The sequence below is a fragment of the Leucoraja erinacea genome, chromosome 34 (genome assembly GCF_028641065.1).
Source record: "Leucoraja erinacea ecotype New England chromosome 34, Leri_hhj_1, whole genome shotgun sequence".
In the NCBI taxonomy this organism is placed as follows: Eukaryota; Metazoa; Chordata; class Chondrichthyes; order Rajiformes; family Rajidae; genus Leucoraja; species Leucoraja erinaceus.
Window position 1 is genome coordinate 19412903 of NC_073410.1, and position 18420 is coordinate 19431322.

Sequence of the window (18420 nt, forward strand, 5' to 3'; positions counted from 1 at the left end):
CAGTTGTCTGGCAGTGACAAATGTCTCCATTTTGAAATGTTGATACTCAACAGACTGATTAAGTGACGTCAAATCAATAATAATGCGACACCCACCATCTTTCTTGGATTTAAGAAAAATATTTGATACAAATTCGTGCGGCTCGTGTGTGGTCATTTCTATGATGCCTTTAGCCACGAGCCTATCTAGTTCAGCTTGTCCTTCTACCTTCTCAAATGCTGAGGGAAGGAATACCCTTTGGGGCATGTGCTGAACTGGAGGTTCTAAGCCTGGTTTGAATTCAATTTTGTATCCACTGATACTGTTGAGTATAAACTTATTGTTAGTTAAGGAGCACCAAACATGCTTGAAGAACCTCAAACGTCCTCCTGTTAATACAGCACCCGTTGTCTGTGTATGTTGGCAGGAACCAGACCCACCTACCTCCATGTTTATTTGTGGGGCCGTTTTCGGTAGGTTTGGCCCAAGGTTGTCCGTGTTGGTGCTGCGGTGGGGCGGCGCATCTTCCCACGGCTCCGCCCTGGGCCCCTCCTCGGGTGGAGTTGGGCAGGCAGTCCTTCTGGCTCTTGTCTTTATGCTGCAGCTGGAGAGCCTGGCTCCAGCTGCTGCCGCTGTTGCACTGCTGACGTAATGCCGCGCCTGCGCGCTGGGTGGGTTCTTCACGTAGTCACTCACGTGACTCCGAAGTAAAATTTCACCCGTGTCTGCCTTCAAAGGACCTACATTTGACTTTTGACTTTTGCTACTCTTTTTCCCTTAACATATCTAAAGAAGCTTTTGCTGTCCTTCTTTATATTCCTAGCCAGCTTCCCTTCGTACTTCATCTTTTCAGCCCGTATTGCCTGTTTTGTTTCCTTCTGTTGTCCTATGAAAGTTTCACAATCCTCTGGCTTCCGGCTACTCTTTGCTGTTTTGTATTTTATTCTCGCCCTAACTTCTCTTGTCAGCTACGGTTGCCTCCAACTCCCCTTAGAATCTTTCTTCCTTTTCGGTCTGCGTCTTCCGGATTATGCCCAGAAATTCCTGCCATTGCTGTACCACCGTCATTCCTGCAAGGATCCCTTTCCTGTCTACCTTGGCCAGCTCCTCACTCACGCCATCATAGTCCCCTTTGTTCAACTGCATCACTGATACTTTAGATTTAACCTTCTCCTTCTCAAATTGCAGATTAAAACTAATCATATTATGTGTTGCATCTCCTGCGATTGCAGGGGAAAGTACTGGTGGAGGGGGTGGGATCCCATTGGAGATGGCGAAAATGTTTATATGCTGTATGCGATGGCAGATGGGGTAGAAGGTGAATTCTGATAAGGGGGATTCTGTCCTTGTTACGAGAGGGCGAGCAAGAGTGGAGCTGTGGGATATTGAGGAGACTCTAGTGAGAGCCTCATCTATAATGGAAGAGGGGATTCCCTAAAGAATGATGACCTCTCTAATGCCCTGGTATGGAATACCTCGTCCTGGGCGCAGATGTAGCATAGATGGAGGAATTTGGAGTAGGAGATAGAGTCTTTGCAGGAAGCAGGGTGGAAAGAAGTGTTGTCAAGATAGCTATGGGAGTCAGTAAGTTTGTGGTAGATGTCGGTCAATAGGCTGTTTCCTGTGATGGAGACGGCGATGGCTAGAAACGAGATGGAGATGTCGGAGATGGTCCGTGAATTTGAGTACAGGATGGAAATTAGTGGTGAAGTTGATGACGTCAGTGAATTCTGCATGGGTGCAGGAGGTAGCACCAATGCAGTCGTCAATGTAGCGGAGGTAAAGAGTTCGGGGATAGGGCCAGTGTACACCTGGAACAGGGATTGTTCGACGTACCCTACAAAGAGGCAGGCATAGCTATGGCCCATGCGAGTGCCCATAGCTACGCCTTGGATCTGGAGGAAGTGGGAGGAGTTGAAGAAGTTTTTGAGGGTTCTGTAGGATGTGGGAGGAGTCGAGCTCGGGCTTGGAGAGAGTGCAGAAGGGGTTTACAGTACCAGAAGAGGTTGGACAGACTTAGATTGCTTCCTCTGGAGGTTGAGTGGAGAACTGATAGATATAAAGTGTAAGAAGGAACTGTAGATGCTGGTTTAAACCATAGACACAAAAAGCTGGAGTAACTCAGAGGGACTGGCAGCATCTCTGGAGAGAAGGAATGGGTGACGATCCGGGTCGAGACCCTTCTTTAGACAGGGTCTCGACGCGAAACATGGATATGAAGGGATATGGATTATGTGCAGGTAAGAGTTTATCTTGGCATCATGTTCAGCACAGACATTGTGGGCCGAAGGGCCTGTTCCTCTGCTGTACTGTTCTATGTTCTATGTGTATAACTACACATTAAAACACAGAAACTAAGAGCAGTGATTTTCTGACCCTGGCAGGGTACACTATTTCATCGACCTCTCCATGTAATGAGTGATTGGTGATCTAACTGGAAAATGCTCTGAACATGATGTTTTTAATTGCAGCCTAAACAGTAATTATAGCTTTGTAAGTTTCGTGTCCCAAAATAAAACAAATTTTATATTTGTCGATTGATGTCCCTCAAACAATTTCTCTGGAACGTCAGAAGTTGAGGGGAGACTTCATAGAAGTATATTATGAGAGGCATAGATAGGGTAGACAGTCAGAAACTTTTTCCTGGGGTGGAAATATCCATCACGAGGGAGCATAGCTATAAGGTGAGAGGAGGAAAACTTAATGGAGATGGGTGGGACAAGTTTTTTACACAGAGAATGGTGGGAGTCTGGAAGATTTTGTCTGGGTGCTGGTGGAGACAGATATGTTAGTGTTGTTAAAGAGAACTTTAGACAGGCATATGCCAGTGCAGGGAATAGAGGGATATGGATCAAGTGCAGGCAGATGAGATCAGTTAGAACTGGCATCATGTTGGGCACAAACATTGTGAGCTGAAGGGCCCGTTCCTGTGCTGTACTGTTCTATGTTCTAAATATTTTAAGATGTTATTCCGATTTGAATTCTTTAGTTTTTAACAATTGGCTCAATTTGAATTTGAATAAATGTTAGTAGCCAAGAATGTAGGCATACAAAGAATTTGTCTTGATGCTTTGCTCGCAAGTAACAACACGATATGCAGTAGACAATTAAAAATAAAACATTATAATTTAAACACGTAAAGAATGAAATAAAATACCAGATCAAAAGGAGGCTACAGATTTTTGGTTATTGAGTAGAGCTACTGCTCGTGGGAAAAAAAGCTGTTTTTATGTCTGGCTTTGACAGTCCTTCCAGAGGGAAGTGATTCAAAGAGTTTGTGGCCAGGGTGAGAGGGGTCAGAGATGATCTTACCCACTCGCTTCCTGTCCCTTGTAGTGTAGTGTACAGTTCGTCGATGGGGGAAAGGCTGCAGCCAACAACCTTCTCAAATGATCGAACGATATGCGACAGCCTCCAGGTGTCGTGCTTGGTGGCTGAGCCAAAGCAGACCATGATGGAGAACGTGAGGCCAGACTATGATGGCAGTATAAAACTGGACTGTGTTTCCTCAACTGCCGCAGGAAGTCAGATTCAGATTCAACTTTAATTGTCATTGTCAGTGTACAGTACAGAGACAACAAAATGCAGTTAGCATCTCCCTGGAAGAGCGACATAGAGTATGATTTCAATAAATAAATCTATTTACATGCATACAGTCAGTGTTTTTCCTGTGGGAGGAGTGTCCGGGGGGGGGGGGTGATTGGCAGTCACCGAGGTACATTGTTGAGTAGTGTGACAGCCGCAGGGAAGAAGCTGTTCCTGGACCTGCTGGTCCGGCAACGGAGAGACCTTTAGCGCCTCCCGGATGGTAGGAGGGTAAACAGTCCATGGTTGGGGTGAGAGCAGTCCTTGGCGATGCTAAGCGCCCTTTGCAGACAGCGCTTGCTTTGGACAGATTCAATGGAGGGGAGCGAGGAACCGGTGATGCGTTGGGCAATTTTCACCACCCTCTGCAATGCTTTCCGGTCGGAGACAGAGCAGTTGCCATACCATACTGTGATACAGTTGGTAAGGATGCTCTTGATGGTGCAGCGGTAGAAGTTCACCAGAATCTGAGGAGACAGATGGACCTTCTTCAGTCTCCTCAGGAAGAAGAGACGCTGGTGAGCCTTCTTGACCAGAGTTGAGGTATTGTGGGTCCAAGAGAGGTCATCGGAGATGTTGACTCCCAGGAACCTGAAGCTGGAAACACGTTCCACCTCCGTCCCGTTGATGTGGATGGGGGTGTGCGTGCCGCCCCTAGTCTTCCTGAAGTCTACAATGAGCTCCTTGGTCTTCTTGGAGTTAAGGGCCAGGTTGTTGTCAGCACACTATGCTGCTAGGGCTGGACCTCCTCCCTATAGGCCGACTCATCGTTGTTGCTGATGAGGCCAATCGCCGTTGTATCATCTGCATACATCCTCTGTTGTGCCTTTTTGACTATGGAGTCGATGGTGGCCTCCCGTTTACTGGTATTAATGACTACAGGCCTGTCGCACTGACCTCTGTAATCATGAAGCCCCATGAAAGACGTGCAGGCCACGTGAATAGTATCACATACCCCCTGCAGTTTGCATACTGGGCCAATAGATCTGTGGATGACGCAGCAAACCTAGGCCTGCACTTCATCCTCCAGCACCTAGACCGCCAGGGGACCCATGCAAGGATTTTGTTATACTCTGTTTTCTAGTCGTGTTTGGCAAAATCTGATATTTTAGTGCAAGTAATTTTAATTCTGTAATAATAGCAACACAAGCATATCCAATATCACTTTATTACAAAATACCACCAGGTCATTACCTCAGAAGTATGTTCACACATCTCTTCACATGCCCACCTACAAACTGTTTGTGACATTCATAAATAAAGTGAATTCAATTGCTAATTCTCCACTCTTGACACAACATACTGGAATTTAAATAAAAATCAATTTGGCCTTCAGAGGTATGGAACAGTTATTTATGGCTTTGAAATTAATTAAAACCAAAGTATTCAGGCCCTAAGTATAACTGATTATAAATCTTTGAATGGTATCACAGCTTCCTTCTTAACATCACCTGCATGTTTCAAACTTTATTCTGTGCTCTTTCTGTATTATGTGCTTTTAAAAAGTGTCAAATATGAATGGCAGATTGAGTGTGAGAGAGTGTGCAGCCTGATGCAGCTCATTGTACATTTGGTGGCTGCCAGTGATGCTCTTCAAGCGGGTCTGACGCAGCCAATGTTGGGACGAGGGGAGCAACCTTGCTTTCAGGGCAGTGGTGGGAGGCTTCACCTGAGTGGTGGCTGTAACATCCTATTCCATTCATTCTGTTCCACCAGGCAGTTTGTGCAGAGACTAGAGCTGGTGAATGAGTGGAAAAAATAATGATTACTCACAAGATCATTGTAGGCGGTTGTTCCCATTAACTAGTGAACCAGCAGAATGTGCTGCTCACACACCCTTTCCGCGCACTATCTCTACACTAAAGTTAAACAGAGTCCTCAGCCTTGCCAATCTGTCGCTCCAGCCACGCGCCAAGCCCAGACTCCACACACACAAAGCATGGGATTCTCCTTCCACTTCAGCCTGAGACACAGACCCGACCATCGACTCCAGCTGCACTTCACACTGCCTTGGGGAAAGCTGCCTCACCCACTCCCCTCCACTACCCCACTACCCCACACATTCCTCACCAACCTCCTCAACTCATCTACAGTCTCACGTCGACCCAGAGGCTGTAACTTCAAAAGTGTCTAGATTGAACTATTACCCTCATCATTTTAAAGATAAGCTTATTCCCTTTCCAGTCTCCAGGCTCCTCGTGCTCTGACCTCTCCGAAAACTTTAGAATCAGGAATCATTACCGAGAGGATTTGTCATCAGGCCTGTCTTTGCTGCCTCATCATATCTTTTGAAGTAGAACTGATTTGGGCCGTGGCAGCTAGATCTCACCCTCTCTTCAACAGCTCCTATCACTTGGTATCAGAGCTGTAGAGAGCGGGAACAGGCCCTTTGTCCCAACCACTCCATGCTCACCATGCTGGCATTCTGGGCTGCACCTGGCTCATAGTACTCTATCCATGAATGTCTTTTTCATAAGGTCATAAGGAATAGGAGTAGAATTAGGCCATTTGACCCATCAAGTCTATTCCCCCATTCAATCATGGCCGATCTTTCTCTCCCTCCTAATCCCATTCTCCTGCTTTCTCCCCATAACCCCTGACATCTGTACTAATCAAGAATCTGTCTGCCTTAAAATTATCCACAGACTCCGCCTCCACAACCTTCTGTGGCAAAGAATTCTACAGATTCACCACCCTCTGACTAAATACATTTCTCTTCATCTCCTTACGAAAAGAACGTCATTCAATCTGAGGCTATGACCTCTAGTTCTTGACTCTTCCACTAGTGGAAACATCCTCTCCACACCCACTCTATCCAGGCCTTTCACTATTGTGTATGTTTCAATAGGTGTTCCCATTAACTAGTGAACCAGCAGAATGCGCTGCTCACATACCCCTTCCACGCTGTATCTCTGCACTAAAATTAAACAGAGCAGAGTCCTCAGCCACACGCCGAGCCCAGACCCAGAGCCCAGACGCTGCACACACACATAGCGCGGAATACTCCTTCCATTCCAACTTGAGACACAGACCTGACTCTCCACCATCGACTCCATCTGCACTTAACTCGGGGCAAGCTGCTCACCCACTCCACCCAACACCCGCCCCACCCTCCAAACATTCCTCATTCTTCTAAACTCCATTGAGTACAGGCTCAGTGCTGACAAACATTCATCAGAGGTTAACCTACTCATTCCTGGGATCGTTCTTGTAAACCTCCTCTGGACCCTCTCCAGAGCCAGCACATCCTTCCTCAGATATGGTGCCCAAAATTGCTCACAATATTCCAAATGCTGCCTTGCCTGTACCTTATAGAGCCTCAGCATTACATCCCTGTTTTTGTATGCATGCCCTCTGGAAATAAATTAATTTGCTTTCTTTACTACTAATTTGACTTGCAAATTAACTTGTTGAGAATCCTGCACCAGCACTCCCAAGTCACTTTGCATCTCCGATTTCTGGATTCTCTCCCCAACAGTCTATACCTTTATTCCTACTACCAATATGCATGACTTCACACTCTGCTACACTATATTCCATCTGCCACTCTCTGATAAACTAAATATTCTGGAGTAACTCAGCGGGACAGGCAGCATCTCTGGAGAGAAGGAATGGCTAACGTTTCAGTTTAGGAATGGGTTACGTCTTGGCCTGAAACATCACCCATTCCTTCGTTAGTTTAGTTTAGAGATACAGCGCGGAAACAGGCCCTTTGGCCTACCAAGTGTGTGCCTACCAGCAATCCCGCACATTAACACTGGTGCTGTCTGTACAGTGTTAGTACATTCTCCCTGTTATCTGCGTGGGTTTTCTCCGGGATCACTGGTTTCCACCCACACTCCAAAGATGTGCAAGTTTGTAGGTTAACTGTTTTGGTAACATTGTAAAATTGTCCCCAATGTGTGTAGGATAGCAATTGTGTGCGGGGATCGCTGGTCGGCGTGGACTCAGTTGACCAAAGAGCCTGTTTACACACTGTATCTTCAAACTGAACTAAACTAAACCCGGGCCTCCAGCACTGATACAAGATACAAGATACATTTAATTGTCATTTGGACCCCTTGAGGTCCAAACGAAATGCCGTTTCTGCAGCCATACATTACAAACAAATAGACCCAAGACACAACATAATTTACATAAACATCCATCACATTGCTGTGATGGAAGGCCAAATAAACTTATCTCTCCCCTGCCCTCTCCCCCCCCCCCCCCCCCCCCCCCCCCCCAATGTCAGAGTCAAAGTCAAAGCCCCCAGCTGGCGATGGCGATTGTCCCGCGGCCATTAAAGCCACGCCGGGTGGTGCAAGGTCGCACACCGGGTCTTGATGTTAGAGCCCCCGGCGTGCGCTCGCAGAGTCCCGCGGCCATTCCAAGCCGTGCGGGGCGGTGATGTCAGGCCCCGCTCCAGGAGCTCTTCGACCCTGCAACTCGGGCAGGAGAAGTCGCCGTTGCGAGAGCCCTGAAAAGCGGTCTCCCTCCAGGGACCCGCGGGCTCCCGGTGCCGCCGTCCACAGACCTGCCGTTGAAGCCTCCGACTCTCCGGTCGGGCCGCAGCAGCAGCAGCAGCAGCGCTCCTCCACCGCTCCACCCGCTCCGGACTCGGCCAGCCCCGCGACGGCGACGGTGAGTCGTCGGCACCCGAGTCCCCGGTCTCTTCCTGTTGGAGGCCGGTCCTCGTTGCAGCCCCAACGATAATGGAAACCCGACGAGAAAAGGTCGGGTCTCCCGTGCAAAGAGAGATTTAAAATTTCCCCCCCCCCTCCCACCCCCACCCCCCCCCCCCCACACACACACCCCAACAAAAAAATAACAAAAACTACATAAAAACATAGACAGAAAATAATAAAACGCGGACAGACTGCAGAGGCCGCTGCTGACGAGAGTCGCGCCGCCCACCGGATGGAATGCCCAGTGCTGTAAAGGGCCTGTCCCACTGTACGAGGTAATTCAAGAGCTCTCACGAGTTTAAGAAAAAATTAAACTTGTGGTAAGCACGTAGAATGTACGTAGCGGGTACGTCGGAGCTCGGGACGTCTCTTAGCTGCTTGTAACGCTAACGGCAGGTACTCGGAAGATCGTGAAGACTCGTGAAGATTTTTCAACATGTTGAAAAATGCCCACGAGAACCACGAGTACCTACGAGCATTTATTACCGTAATTCTCCGAGTTCGAATCAGGGGAAACTCGGGAGAACTTGTGAATTACCTCGTACAGTGGGACAGGGGCTTAAGGCAGCAACTCTATCACTGCGGAGTCTGAAGAAGGGTCTCGACCCAAAACGTCGCCCATTCCTTCTCCCCAGATAGGCTGCCTGTCTCGCAGAGTTACTCCAGCATTTCATGTCTACCTTAAACTAACCTACCCTCTGACTGCCTCCAAACCAATTTTGAATCTAGTTGGCTAATTGGTCTTGGATATCATGTGTTCTCACCTTCCAGACCAGCCTACCATGTGGGACCTTTTCAAAGAGCTTGTTAAAGTCCGCATAGACACCATCCTCACCTCATCAATACTATTGGTGATCCTGTCAGTAAACCCGATCAGATTTGTGAGGCATGATTTCCCACAGAAAGCCATGCTGACTACCCCTAATCATTCTAAGCTGTCCAAATGCAGCTAGATCGTGTCCCTCACATCCCCCTCCAACTACTTCTCCTTCTGAATACCAGTACAACGTTTAGCCACTCTCCAGTCTTACGGATCTACACCTGTTGCTAAAGATGATGCAAATACATCAGCAAGGGCCTCCACAATTTCTTCTTTAGCTTCCCATGGGGTCTGATGATGCACTTGATCAGACCCTGGGACCAGTGGAGAGAATGATAGTTTCCCTGTTATTTGATTGGTACCATACAAGTAGTGAATGATGACACATCTCACCCATCCACTTCTTATCTCTTGCATTCCTCCTTACCCGAAATGTGTGTGTGCTTTTTGGCCGGGTGAAGAATTTGTTACTCAAGAATCTGTCCTTTGGAGGTGGAAGGCTTGCTTCATCCATAACTGTATTCTGAATTTGGTTTGAATAAATTTGGGTTTTCTATCGGAAAGAATGCAAGAATTAATTGCCTATTATTGGCAACATTCCCCGTCCTGCTATTATTGTGACTAAGTTCCATGAATTACTTGCGTCTGTCTCACAATCTATTACATTAAGCCTTTCATTCTTCCTGAATCCCACGGGTCTACATTTACAACATTTCACATCATTCCAGCTCCTGAAAATACGATGAAGGATAGGCTGTGGGCTGAGGAGCTTTTTTGTTCAGGTTTGTGATCGAACTCATGGAACAACCTACATTTTTAACATATTGTGTAAAAATATGATATAAATCATACCTGAAACTTGTCAAGACCAAATCCTGCACATTTTTAAGAAATATGAGAAAACCCTCAAATTTTGTGAGAAGTAATTGCCCAATCAATGCACGTTTGACATTGAGGTCAGACGCAAATTGACAAATCCCACGCTTTTTTTATGGTCGCTAGGCAGCGAGGACCCTGGGATCATGGCTGCCTCCTCATTACATCAAAACAATAGCAAGGTTTCCAAGGAATAAAGGTAATGCTCACCTTGCTGACCATTTTGTTTTTCAATTGATTTATCTTTATAAAGTTATGACGTGAACTGTTCAATAAAAATGATAAATAACAAATGTAGAGCTAGGGTTAGGATTAGGGTCAGTCAGTCAGTCAGTCGGTCAGTCGGTTGGTCAATCGGTCAGTCTGTCAGTTGGGCTTGTCGGTAGGCCGATGGATGCTGTGGAGGATCGGTCGGGCTGTTGGACCGCCGGTGGGTGGTGGGAATTGGGCGGGCCGGGCCGGGCCTCCGGTGGGGCCGGGCCGGGCCTCCGGTGGGTGGTGGGAATTGGGCCGGGCCGGGCCGGGCCTCCGGTGGGTGGTGGGAGTTGGGCCGGGCCTCCGTTGGGTCCTGCGAATGGTCGGTCGGGCTGTCGGCCTACCGGTGTTGCAGCAAACGTGCGGGCAGTCTGACGGAGCCGGCGCTATGGGGGTGCTGAAGGGGGCCCGGGCGGCGTGCAGGGCAGTGCTGCTCCCCACCATCATCACCACCAGAAGGGCATGCTGGCCGAGGTGGACGCGCTGTGGGGCTACATGTACGGAGCCTGCAACCGGTCCCAAAGCGACTCCAGCTCCAGCCGTTGGCAGCTCTGGAAGGGGGACGAGTTAAGGCCCTGTCCCACTTTCCCGAGTTACTCACGAACTCTCTCGAGTTTTCCCCTTGATTCGAACTCGGAGAATTACGGTAATAGCCGTTCGTTGGTACTCGGGGCTATTTTTTTAACTCGTGGACATTTTTCAACATGTTGAAAAAAAAAACGTCCCGACTTACCTGGTGCCCCAAGTTCCTAGGGCTGGCATTACGAGCCGCTACGAAACATCTACGGACTCAATTGGGCTCCTATGAGCTCGCTACTGACATTACCCAACATTCCCCGAGTTCGAATCAAGGGGAAAACTCGGGTGAGTTTGTGAGTAACTTGGGAACTTGGAACAGGGCCTTTAGGGTTAGAGTTAGGCATTTTCCTGTCAGTGCCCAGTCCCACTATGGCCGTGACTCCCACTCTGCACCATGGCAGTCAGTGGGGTTCAGTAAACGGGGGAACCCAGAGGAACTGCCCTCACCCATTAATTAGGCTGGTTCAGGAGCGGCAGTCTCATTAAAAAAAAACACATAATTATGTGTTTTTAATTCATTATATTATTTTTATTTCATATAATTATACATAATTATACGATTACAGTCACATTCACGTACACACACACACATATATATATATATATATATATATATATATATATATATATATATATATATATATATATATATATATATATATATATATATATATATATATATATGGTATAATATATTTTTTAAATAGACTGCAACACGGAAACACAGAAATAGGCTCCCCATGGTGTAATATGGGCATTGGACGCTTACTTTATCGATCTAATTTTCTAATTAGTTTAATTAATTAATGTGCAAATTTTGGCACTGACGAGTTATGACTTCCTTCTCAATTATTATTCATATAATTAAAAGTGTCATCTTGACCACTTCCTGTCTGCGCTGTATATTGATTTTAGAAAAAAAAAACGCTACAATATATCGCTATGATTTTTGGCTATCTTACAGTCATCCTCCGCTGAGCAGGTCCTGAGGATTATTCCCCTCGATGAAAAATAAAAAAGTTATGAGTGTTTAAAAACCCTTGAGATCCTCTCGCCTGTCAATCAACGCGATGATGGTATTGCACCTTCCGGGGGGGCAGGATTATAAAACCCCGGATGCCTGGACATGACACAGTCGCTCAGCAAGATCACGAGGGAGAGGTCACGACTCTCATTCTAAGCTGTGAATCAACTGAACTGTGAGTCTGCAATGTACTTGCAATAAATGATTTGTTAGCCCTTAATGACAATGCCATGAGTTGTTTGGCCTGCTGCCCTGCCTGTGCTTGAAACTGCAATGCTTAATTAGGTCCGACTGTGATTGGAAGGAATAAATGCTTTATTAGGTCCGACTGTGTAGGGTTCAAAAGTCTCAATTCATGACATAGTGGACATAGAAACATAGAAAATAGGTGCAGGAGTAGGCCATTCGGCCCTTCGAGCCTGCACCACCATTCAATATGATCATGGCTGATCATCCAACTCAGTATCCTGTACCTGCTTTCTCTCCATACCCCCTGATTCCTTTAACCACAAGGGCCACATCTAACTCCCTCTTAAATATAGCCAATGAACTGGCCTCAACTACATTCCGTGGCAGAGAATTCCAAAGATTCACCATTCTCTGTGTAAAAAATGTTTTTCTCATCTCAGTCCTAAAAGATTTCCCCTTTATCCTTAAACTGCGACCCCTTGTTCTGGACTTCGCCAACATCAGAAACAATCTTCCTGCATCTAGCCTGTCCAACCCCTTAAGAATATTGTAAGTTTCTATAAGACCTCAATCTTCTAAATTCCAGCGAGTACAAAGCGAGTCTATCCAGTCTTTCTTCATATGAAAGTCCTGACATCCAGGAATCAGTCTGGTGAACCTTCTCTGTATGGCAAGAATGTCCTTCCTCAGATTAGGAGACCAAAATTAGGACAGGTCGCGCTGATTGCGTAATTTCCGGTGAGTGCAGAGGTCACACTGATTGCAAAAGTGCCGCTGACTGCGGAAGCCCCAAAGTGGAGAGCTGCGCTCAAGCCGTGTGAGTATACAAGAAAGTTTACTGCCATATATATGGTGTGTGTCAGTGATTGTGTGTGTGTGAGTGTGTGTGTTTATGTGTGTGTGTATGTGGGTGTGTCTGTGTGTGTGTGTGTGTGTATGTGTTTGTGAGTGTATGTGTGTGTGGGTGTGTGAGTGTGTGGTGTTTGTGAGTGTGTGTGTGTGTGTTCATGTGTGTGTGTTCATGTGTCTGAGTGAATGTGTGTGTGTGTGTGAGTGAATGTGTGTGTCAGTGGCGGAAATCCCAGGGGGGCCAGAGGGGACGTGTCCCCTTTTTTGAGCAGGCGATGGAGGTGGGACATGATGATTCAGCGCGATGATTGGAGAAGGGAGGTGAGGGTCAGAGGCTGAGGATAGAGCGCGGTGATTGGAGGAGGGAGAAGTACCAAAACACTCTCGGCACAGACCGGCGCCTCATCCGCAGCCAGGATCGATCCCAGCTCTCTGGCGCTGTCCCGTCCCCACCCGAGTGCCCACAATGTCCATACTAGCCCTTTGGAAACCAGTCCCTTCGGCCCACAGCACTCCAGAATGCCCCCCCCCCCCATCCTCTGGCCAGCGATATTGGAATTGGTGGAGAGGTGGAATATTGCGTTGGGGGACCAGCCCGCCCATTTGAAGCTGGGACCCAACGGGTCCCACTTAGTTTTGTTTTATCTAAATCTGTGCAAAATTTCATGTAGTTCCGAGGCATGGGTCACATTTTTGATGCTCGGCCCACAGCCTAGGATTCATTATGGGTACAAAATATTCTCTAATTTGTATTTGTTTTAGTGTTAGAGATACAGTGTGGAAACAGGCCCTTTGGCCAACTGAGTCCGTATCGACCAACAATTACCCCGTACACGAACACTATCCAACACACTAGAGACAATTTACAATCTTTACCAAAGCCAATTAATCTACAAACCTGTACGTCTTTGGAGTGTGGGAGGAAACCGGAGCACCTGGAGAAAACCCACAGGTAAAACATGCAAATTCCGTACAGACAGCACCCATAGTCAGGATCTAACCCGGGTCTCTGGCGCTGTAAAGCAGCAACTCTACCCCTGCGCCACCATGCCACCCGCTTCACTAATCTCTCACCAAATCTACTTGAACCGATTGTCTGTGATGATCTGGCCCAGTAATGTCAAAACATCACATCCCCACCCAAACTGACCTAATTTGCTCACTGGCCAATGCTGTAATATCTAATCTATCCTTCCACATCTTTGCCTATAGAATACAAGAAAAGGGTCTTCAAATGGCCATCCAGAAACGTTCTAAATATGCTGAGGTTTTATGGCAGCAACATTATTTCAGGCAAGGAGTTCCAGACCTGCACTATTTGTTATATCAAAAATAATCCTCAGCTGCCCACTCCATGATCTAGTTTAAGTGTAAGAGACACAGCAAATGCAGATGATGAAATCCTGACCCTGAGCAGTGCTGGAGAAACTCAGCGGCTCAGGCAGCATCTGTGGAGGGAATGTACAGGCAACCTTTCAAGTCTGAAGAAGGGTCTCGACTCAAAACATTGCCTGCCCATTTCATCTTCAGATATTGCACAACCTTCTGAGTTCCTCCAGCACTTTGTGTTCCAGTTTAAATCTTTGTTCTGTCGTCTTTATCCTTCACTGAGGAAATAAACTATAACTGCTCATCCTAGATAGACACAAAATGCTGGGGTAACTCAGTGGGACAGGTAGCATCTCTGGAGAAGAGGAATGGGTGATGTTTCGGGCCAGAACCCTTCTTCAGATCCAGGTTTAATCTCTGAGGTGTCCTGTGTTTCAAAGAAAATGACTCCTGCAGCCAACTATAATTCCCCTGACCTGGAAATATCCATCTTCACCCTCGCTCTCTATCATTGCACCAATCTTTAAAGCAATCTGCCAATTTCCCTTGGATTCTAGAGGCTTTAACTTTCTCCAGTAATCTTATACTTGGGATTTTGTTTTGCTAAAATCAGGAATGGTGGCATGGTGGCTAAACCAGCAAGCAGTATCAATAATCCAGAGGCACAAGCACCATGTTTTACAGTAGGAGTAAAGAACTTACATTTAACAAAACCTGGAATTTAGTTTCACAAGTGCGTCCTTCTGATCGGTGTGAAAACCCATGCTGCCGAGGGTCCCGGGTAACATTTTACCATTCATAAAGAGCAGCCCTTTTCCAGTGAGCTGCTATCTATAGAAACAAGGAACTGCAGATGCTGATTTACACAAAAGGACACAAAGTGCTGGAGTAACTCAATGGGTCAGGCAGCATCTCTGGAGAACATGGATTGGGAATGCTTTGGGTGTGAAGAAGGGTCTCGACCCGTAAAGTCACCCATTCCTTCTCTCCAGAGATGCTGTCTGTCCCGCTGAGTTACACCAGCTTTTTGAGTCTACCATGCTGGTGAGTATTCTCTGCACTCTCGCTCAGACAATCACAATGTCAATAGAATGGGTGGCATGGTGACACAGCTGTCTCAATGCCAGAGACCCGGGTTCATTCCTAACTACGGATGCTGACTGTACGTTCTCCATGTGACCTGTTTAAGAAAGAACTGCAGATGCTGGAAAAATCGTAGGTAGACAAAAATGCTGGAGAAACTCAGCGGGTGAGGCAGCATCTATGGAGCAAAGGACACAAGATGGAGGCGCAGGCAAGCGTGAAGTCTCATCTTCATCCTGAAGTCTCCTCAAGTCTCCATCTTGTATCCTTCGCTCCATAGATGCTGCCTCACCCGCTGAGTTTCTCCAGCATTTTGTCTACCTCCCTGTGACCTGTGGGGGGGGTTTCTGAGAGCTTCTCTTTCCTCCTACACTCCAAAAATGTTCAGGTTTGTAGGTTAATTTGCTTTGGTATAAATGCAGTGCCTAGTGTAGGATAGCGTTAATTTGTGAGGATCAGTGGTCGATGTGTTCGGCACGGTCTAGAAGGGCCGAGATGACCTGTTTCCGTGCTGTAATTGTTATATGGTTATATGGTTATATGATGTGGACTCAATGGGTCGAAGGGCCTGTTTCTGCGCTGTATCTCTAAACTAAACTAAACTAAACTAAGAAACAGGCAAGATAATTTCAACTTTTCTTTGGAAAGTGCATAAGTGCTTCAGTTTAGATGATCAACTGCTTGGTGGCTGTAGATTAAGAAGAAGTAAATGTATGGTTATTATAGATTGGGGTTACCTGTATGTGTCATTCTCATGGACGGAGAGAGAGCGATACAGTGTAGAAACAGGCTCCTCAACGCCACGAGTCCTTGTAAAACAGCAGCCATCATTTGCACTAATCCAACAGTAATCCCAGTTTTCATTCACCTCACATTTTCATAAACATTCCCCAGATTCTGTCACTCACTCACATACTGGGAGAAATTTACAGAGGACAATGAACCACTACACCAGTCAACCTGCACGTCTTTGGGATGTGGGAGGAAACTGGAGCACCTGGAAGAAACCCACGCGGTCACAGGGAGAACATGCAAATTCCACACAGACTGCAGCTGAGGTCAGGATTTATTCAAATTATAGTTTCAAATTATTAATGGCAATGCAAAGGCCAGTTTCAGATTATCAAGAGGGAGTGCTTAATAGTTATTAATTCACAGTGAGCACACAGAGAGAACGAACACGTTGGGCGGGACACGGTGGGCGTCTGCTTGCAGCCACATGCGGCAGCAGGCAAAAGATAGGACTGTCCGGTGAACTTATTGTTACTTTGTCGGTGACAAAACTGTGGTGACTCTAGTGTACTGCCTAGGTGAGGTCTGATGTATGATTTCACCGGGTTCTTTACAAACAAAGCATTTCACTGAGCCCATGTACACGGGGCAATAAAGTATCATTGATATGCATGATTCACACTAAGCACACGTGTGTCTATATATGATTCACAGTGAGCACATGTCTATGATGTATGATGTATGATTTCCATACATCATTTGGACAAAGTCAACATGGATTTATATTGGACAAAGTCAACATGGATTTATGAAAGGTAAATCATGTCTGACGAATCTTATAGAATTTTTCGAGGATGCAACTAGTAGAGTGGATAAGGGAGAACCAGTGGATGTGTTATATCTGGACTTTCAGAAAGGCTTTCGACAAGGTCCAACATAAGAGATTAGTATACAAACTTAAAGCACACGGTATTGGGGGTTCAGTATTGATGTGGACAGAGAACTGGCTGGCAGACAGGAAGCAAAGAGTAGGAGTAAACGGGTCCTTTTCAGAATAGCAAGCAGTGGCTAGTGGGGTGCCGCAAGGTTCAGTGCTGGGACCCCTGCTATTTACAATATATATTAATGATTGGGATGAGGGAAATGAATGCAACATCTCCAAGTTTGCGGATGACACGAAGCTGGGGGGCAGTGTTAGCTGTGAGGAGGATGCTAGGAGGCTGCAAGGTGACTTGGATAGGCTGGGTGAGAGGGCAAATGCATGGCAGATGCAATATAATGTGGATAAATGTGAGGTTATCAACTTTGGTGGCAAAAACAGGAAAGTAGACTTATCTGAATGGTGGCCGATTAGGAAAAGGGGAGATGCAATAAGACCTGGGTGTCATGGTACACCAGTCATTGAAAGTAAGCATGCAGGTGCAGCAGGCAGTAAAGAAAGCAAATGGTATGTTAGCATTCATAGTAAAAGGATTTGAGTATAGGAGCAGGGAGGTTCTACTGCAGTTGTACAGGGTCTCGGTGAGACCACACCTGGACTATTGCGTACAGTTTTGGTCTCCTAATCTGAGGAAAGACATTCTTGTCATAGAGGGAGTACAGAGAAGGTTCACCAGACTGATTCCTGGGATGTCAGGACTTTCATGCGAAGAAAGACTGGATAGACTCGGCTTGAACTCACTAGAATTTAGAAGATTGAGAGGGGATCTTATAGAAACATACAACATTCTTAAGGGGTTGGACAAGCTAGATGCAGGAAGATTGTTTCCAATTACTAGGGAAATTGACGAGGTTAAAACAGTGGATGTTGGTAAATGGTAGGGAATTGAAGAATACAGTTGAACAGAGGGATCTGGGAATAACCGTGCATAGTTCCTTGAAGGTGGAATCTCATATAGATATGGTGGTAAAGAAAGCTTTTGGTATGCTAGCCTTTATAAATCAGAGCATTGAGTATAGAAGCTGGGATGTAATGTTAAAATTGTACAAGGCATTGGTGTACAATTTTGGTCGCCCAATTATAGGAAGGATGTCAGCAAAATAGAGAGAGTACAGAGGAGATTTACTAGAATGTTGCCTGGGTTTCAACAACTAAGTTACAGAGAAAGGTTGAATAAGTTAGGTCTTTATTCTCTGGAGCGCAGAAGGTTAAGGGGGGACTTGATAGAGGTCTTTAAAATGATGAGAGGGACAGACAGAGTTGATGTGAACAAGCTTTTCCCTTTGAGAATAGGGAAGATTCAAACAAGAGGACATGACTTCAGAATTAAGGGTCAGAAGTTTAGGGGTAACATGAGGGGGAACTTCTTTACTCAGAGAATGGTAGCAGTGTGGAATGAGCTTCCAGTGGAAGTGGTGGAGGCAGGTTCGTTGGTATCATTTAAAAATAAATTGGATAGGCATATGGATGAGAAGGGAATGGAGTGTTATGGTATGAGTGCAGGCAGGTGGGA

General features: G+C 46.3%; 1 protein-coding gene across 1 annotated transcript in view; it reads right to left on the reverse strand.

Moving 5' to 3' along the window:
- Positions 1 to 1629: 1629 nt before the first annotated feature.
- LOC129713074 (primary cilium assembly protein FAM149B1-like) overlaps positions 1630 to 18420 on the reverse strand; it is a 201744-nt gene continuing 184953 nt past the window's right edge. The window contains 2 exon segments of the mRNA XM_055661954.1: positions 1630 to 5302; positions 9479 to 9604. Coding sequence (XP_055517929.1) covers positions 5297 to 5302; positions 9479 to 9604 — 132 coding nt within the window. The 3' untranslated portion in view covers positions 1630 to 5296.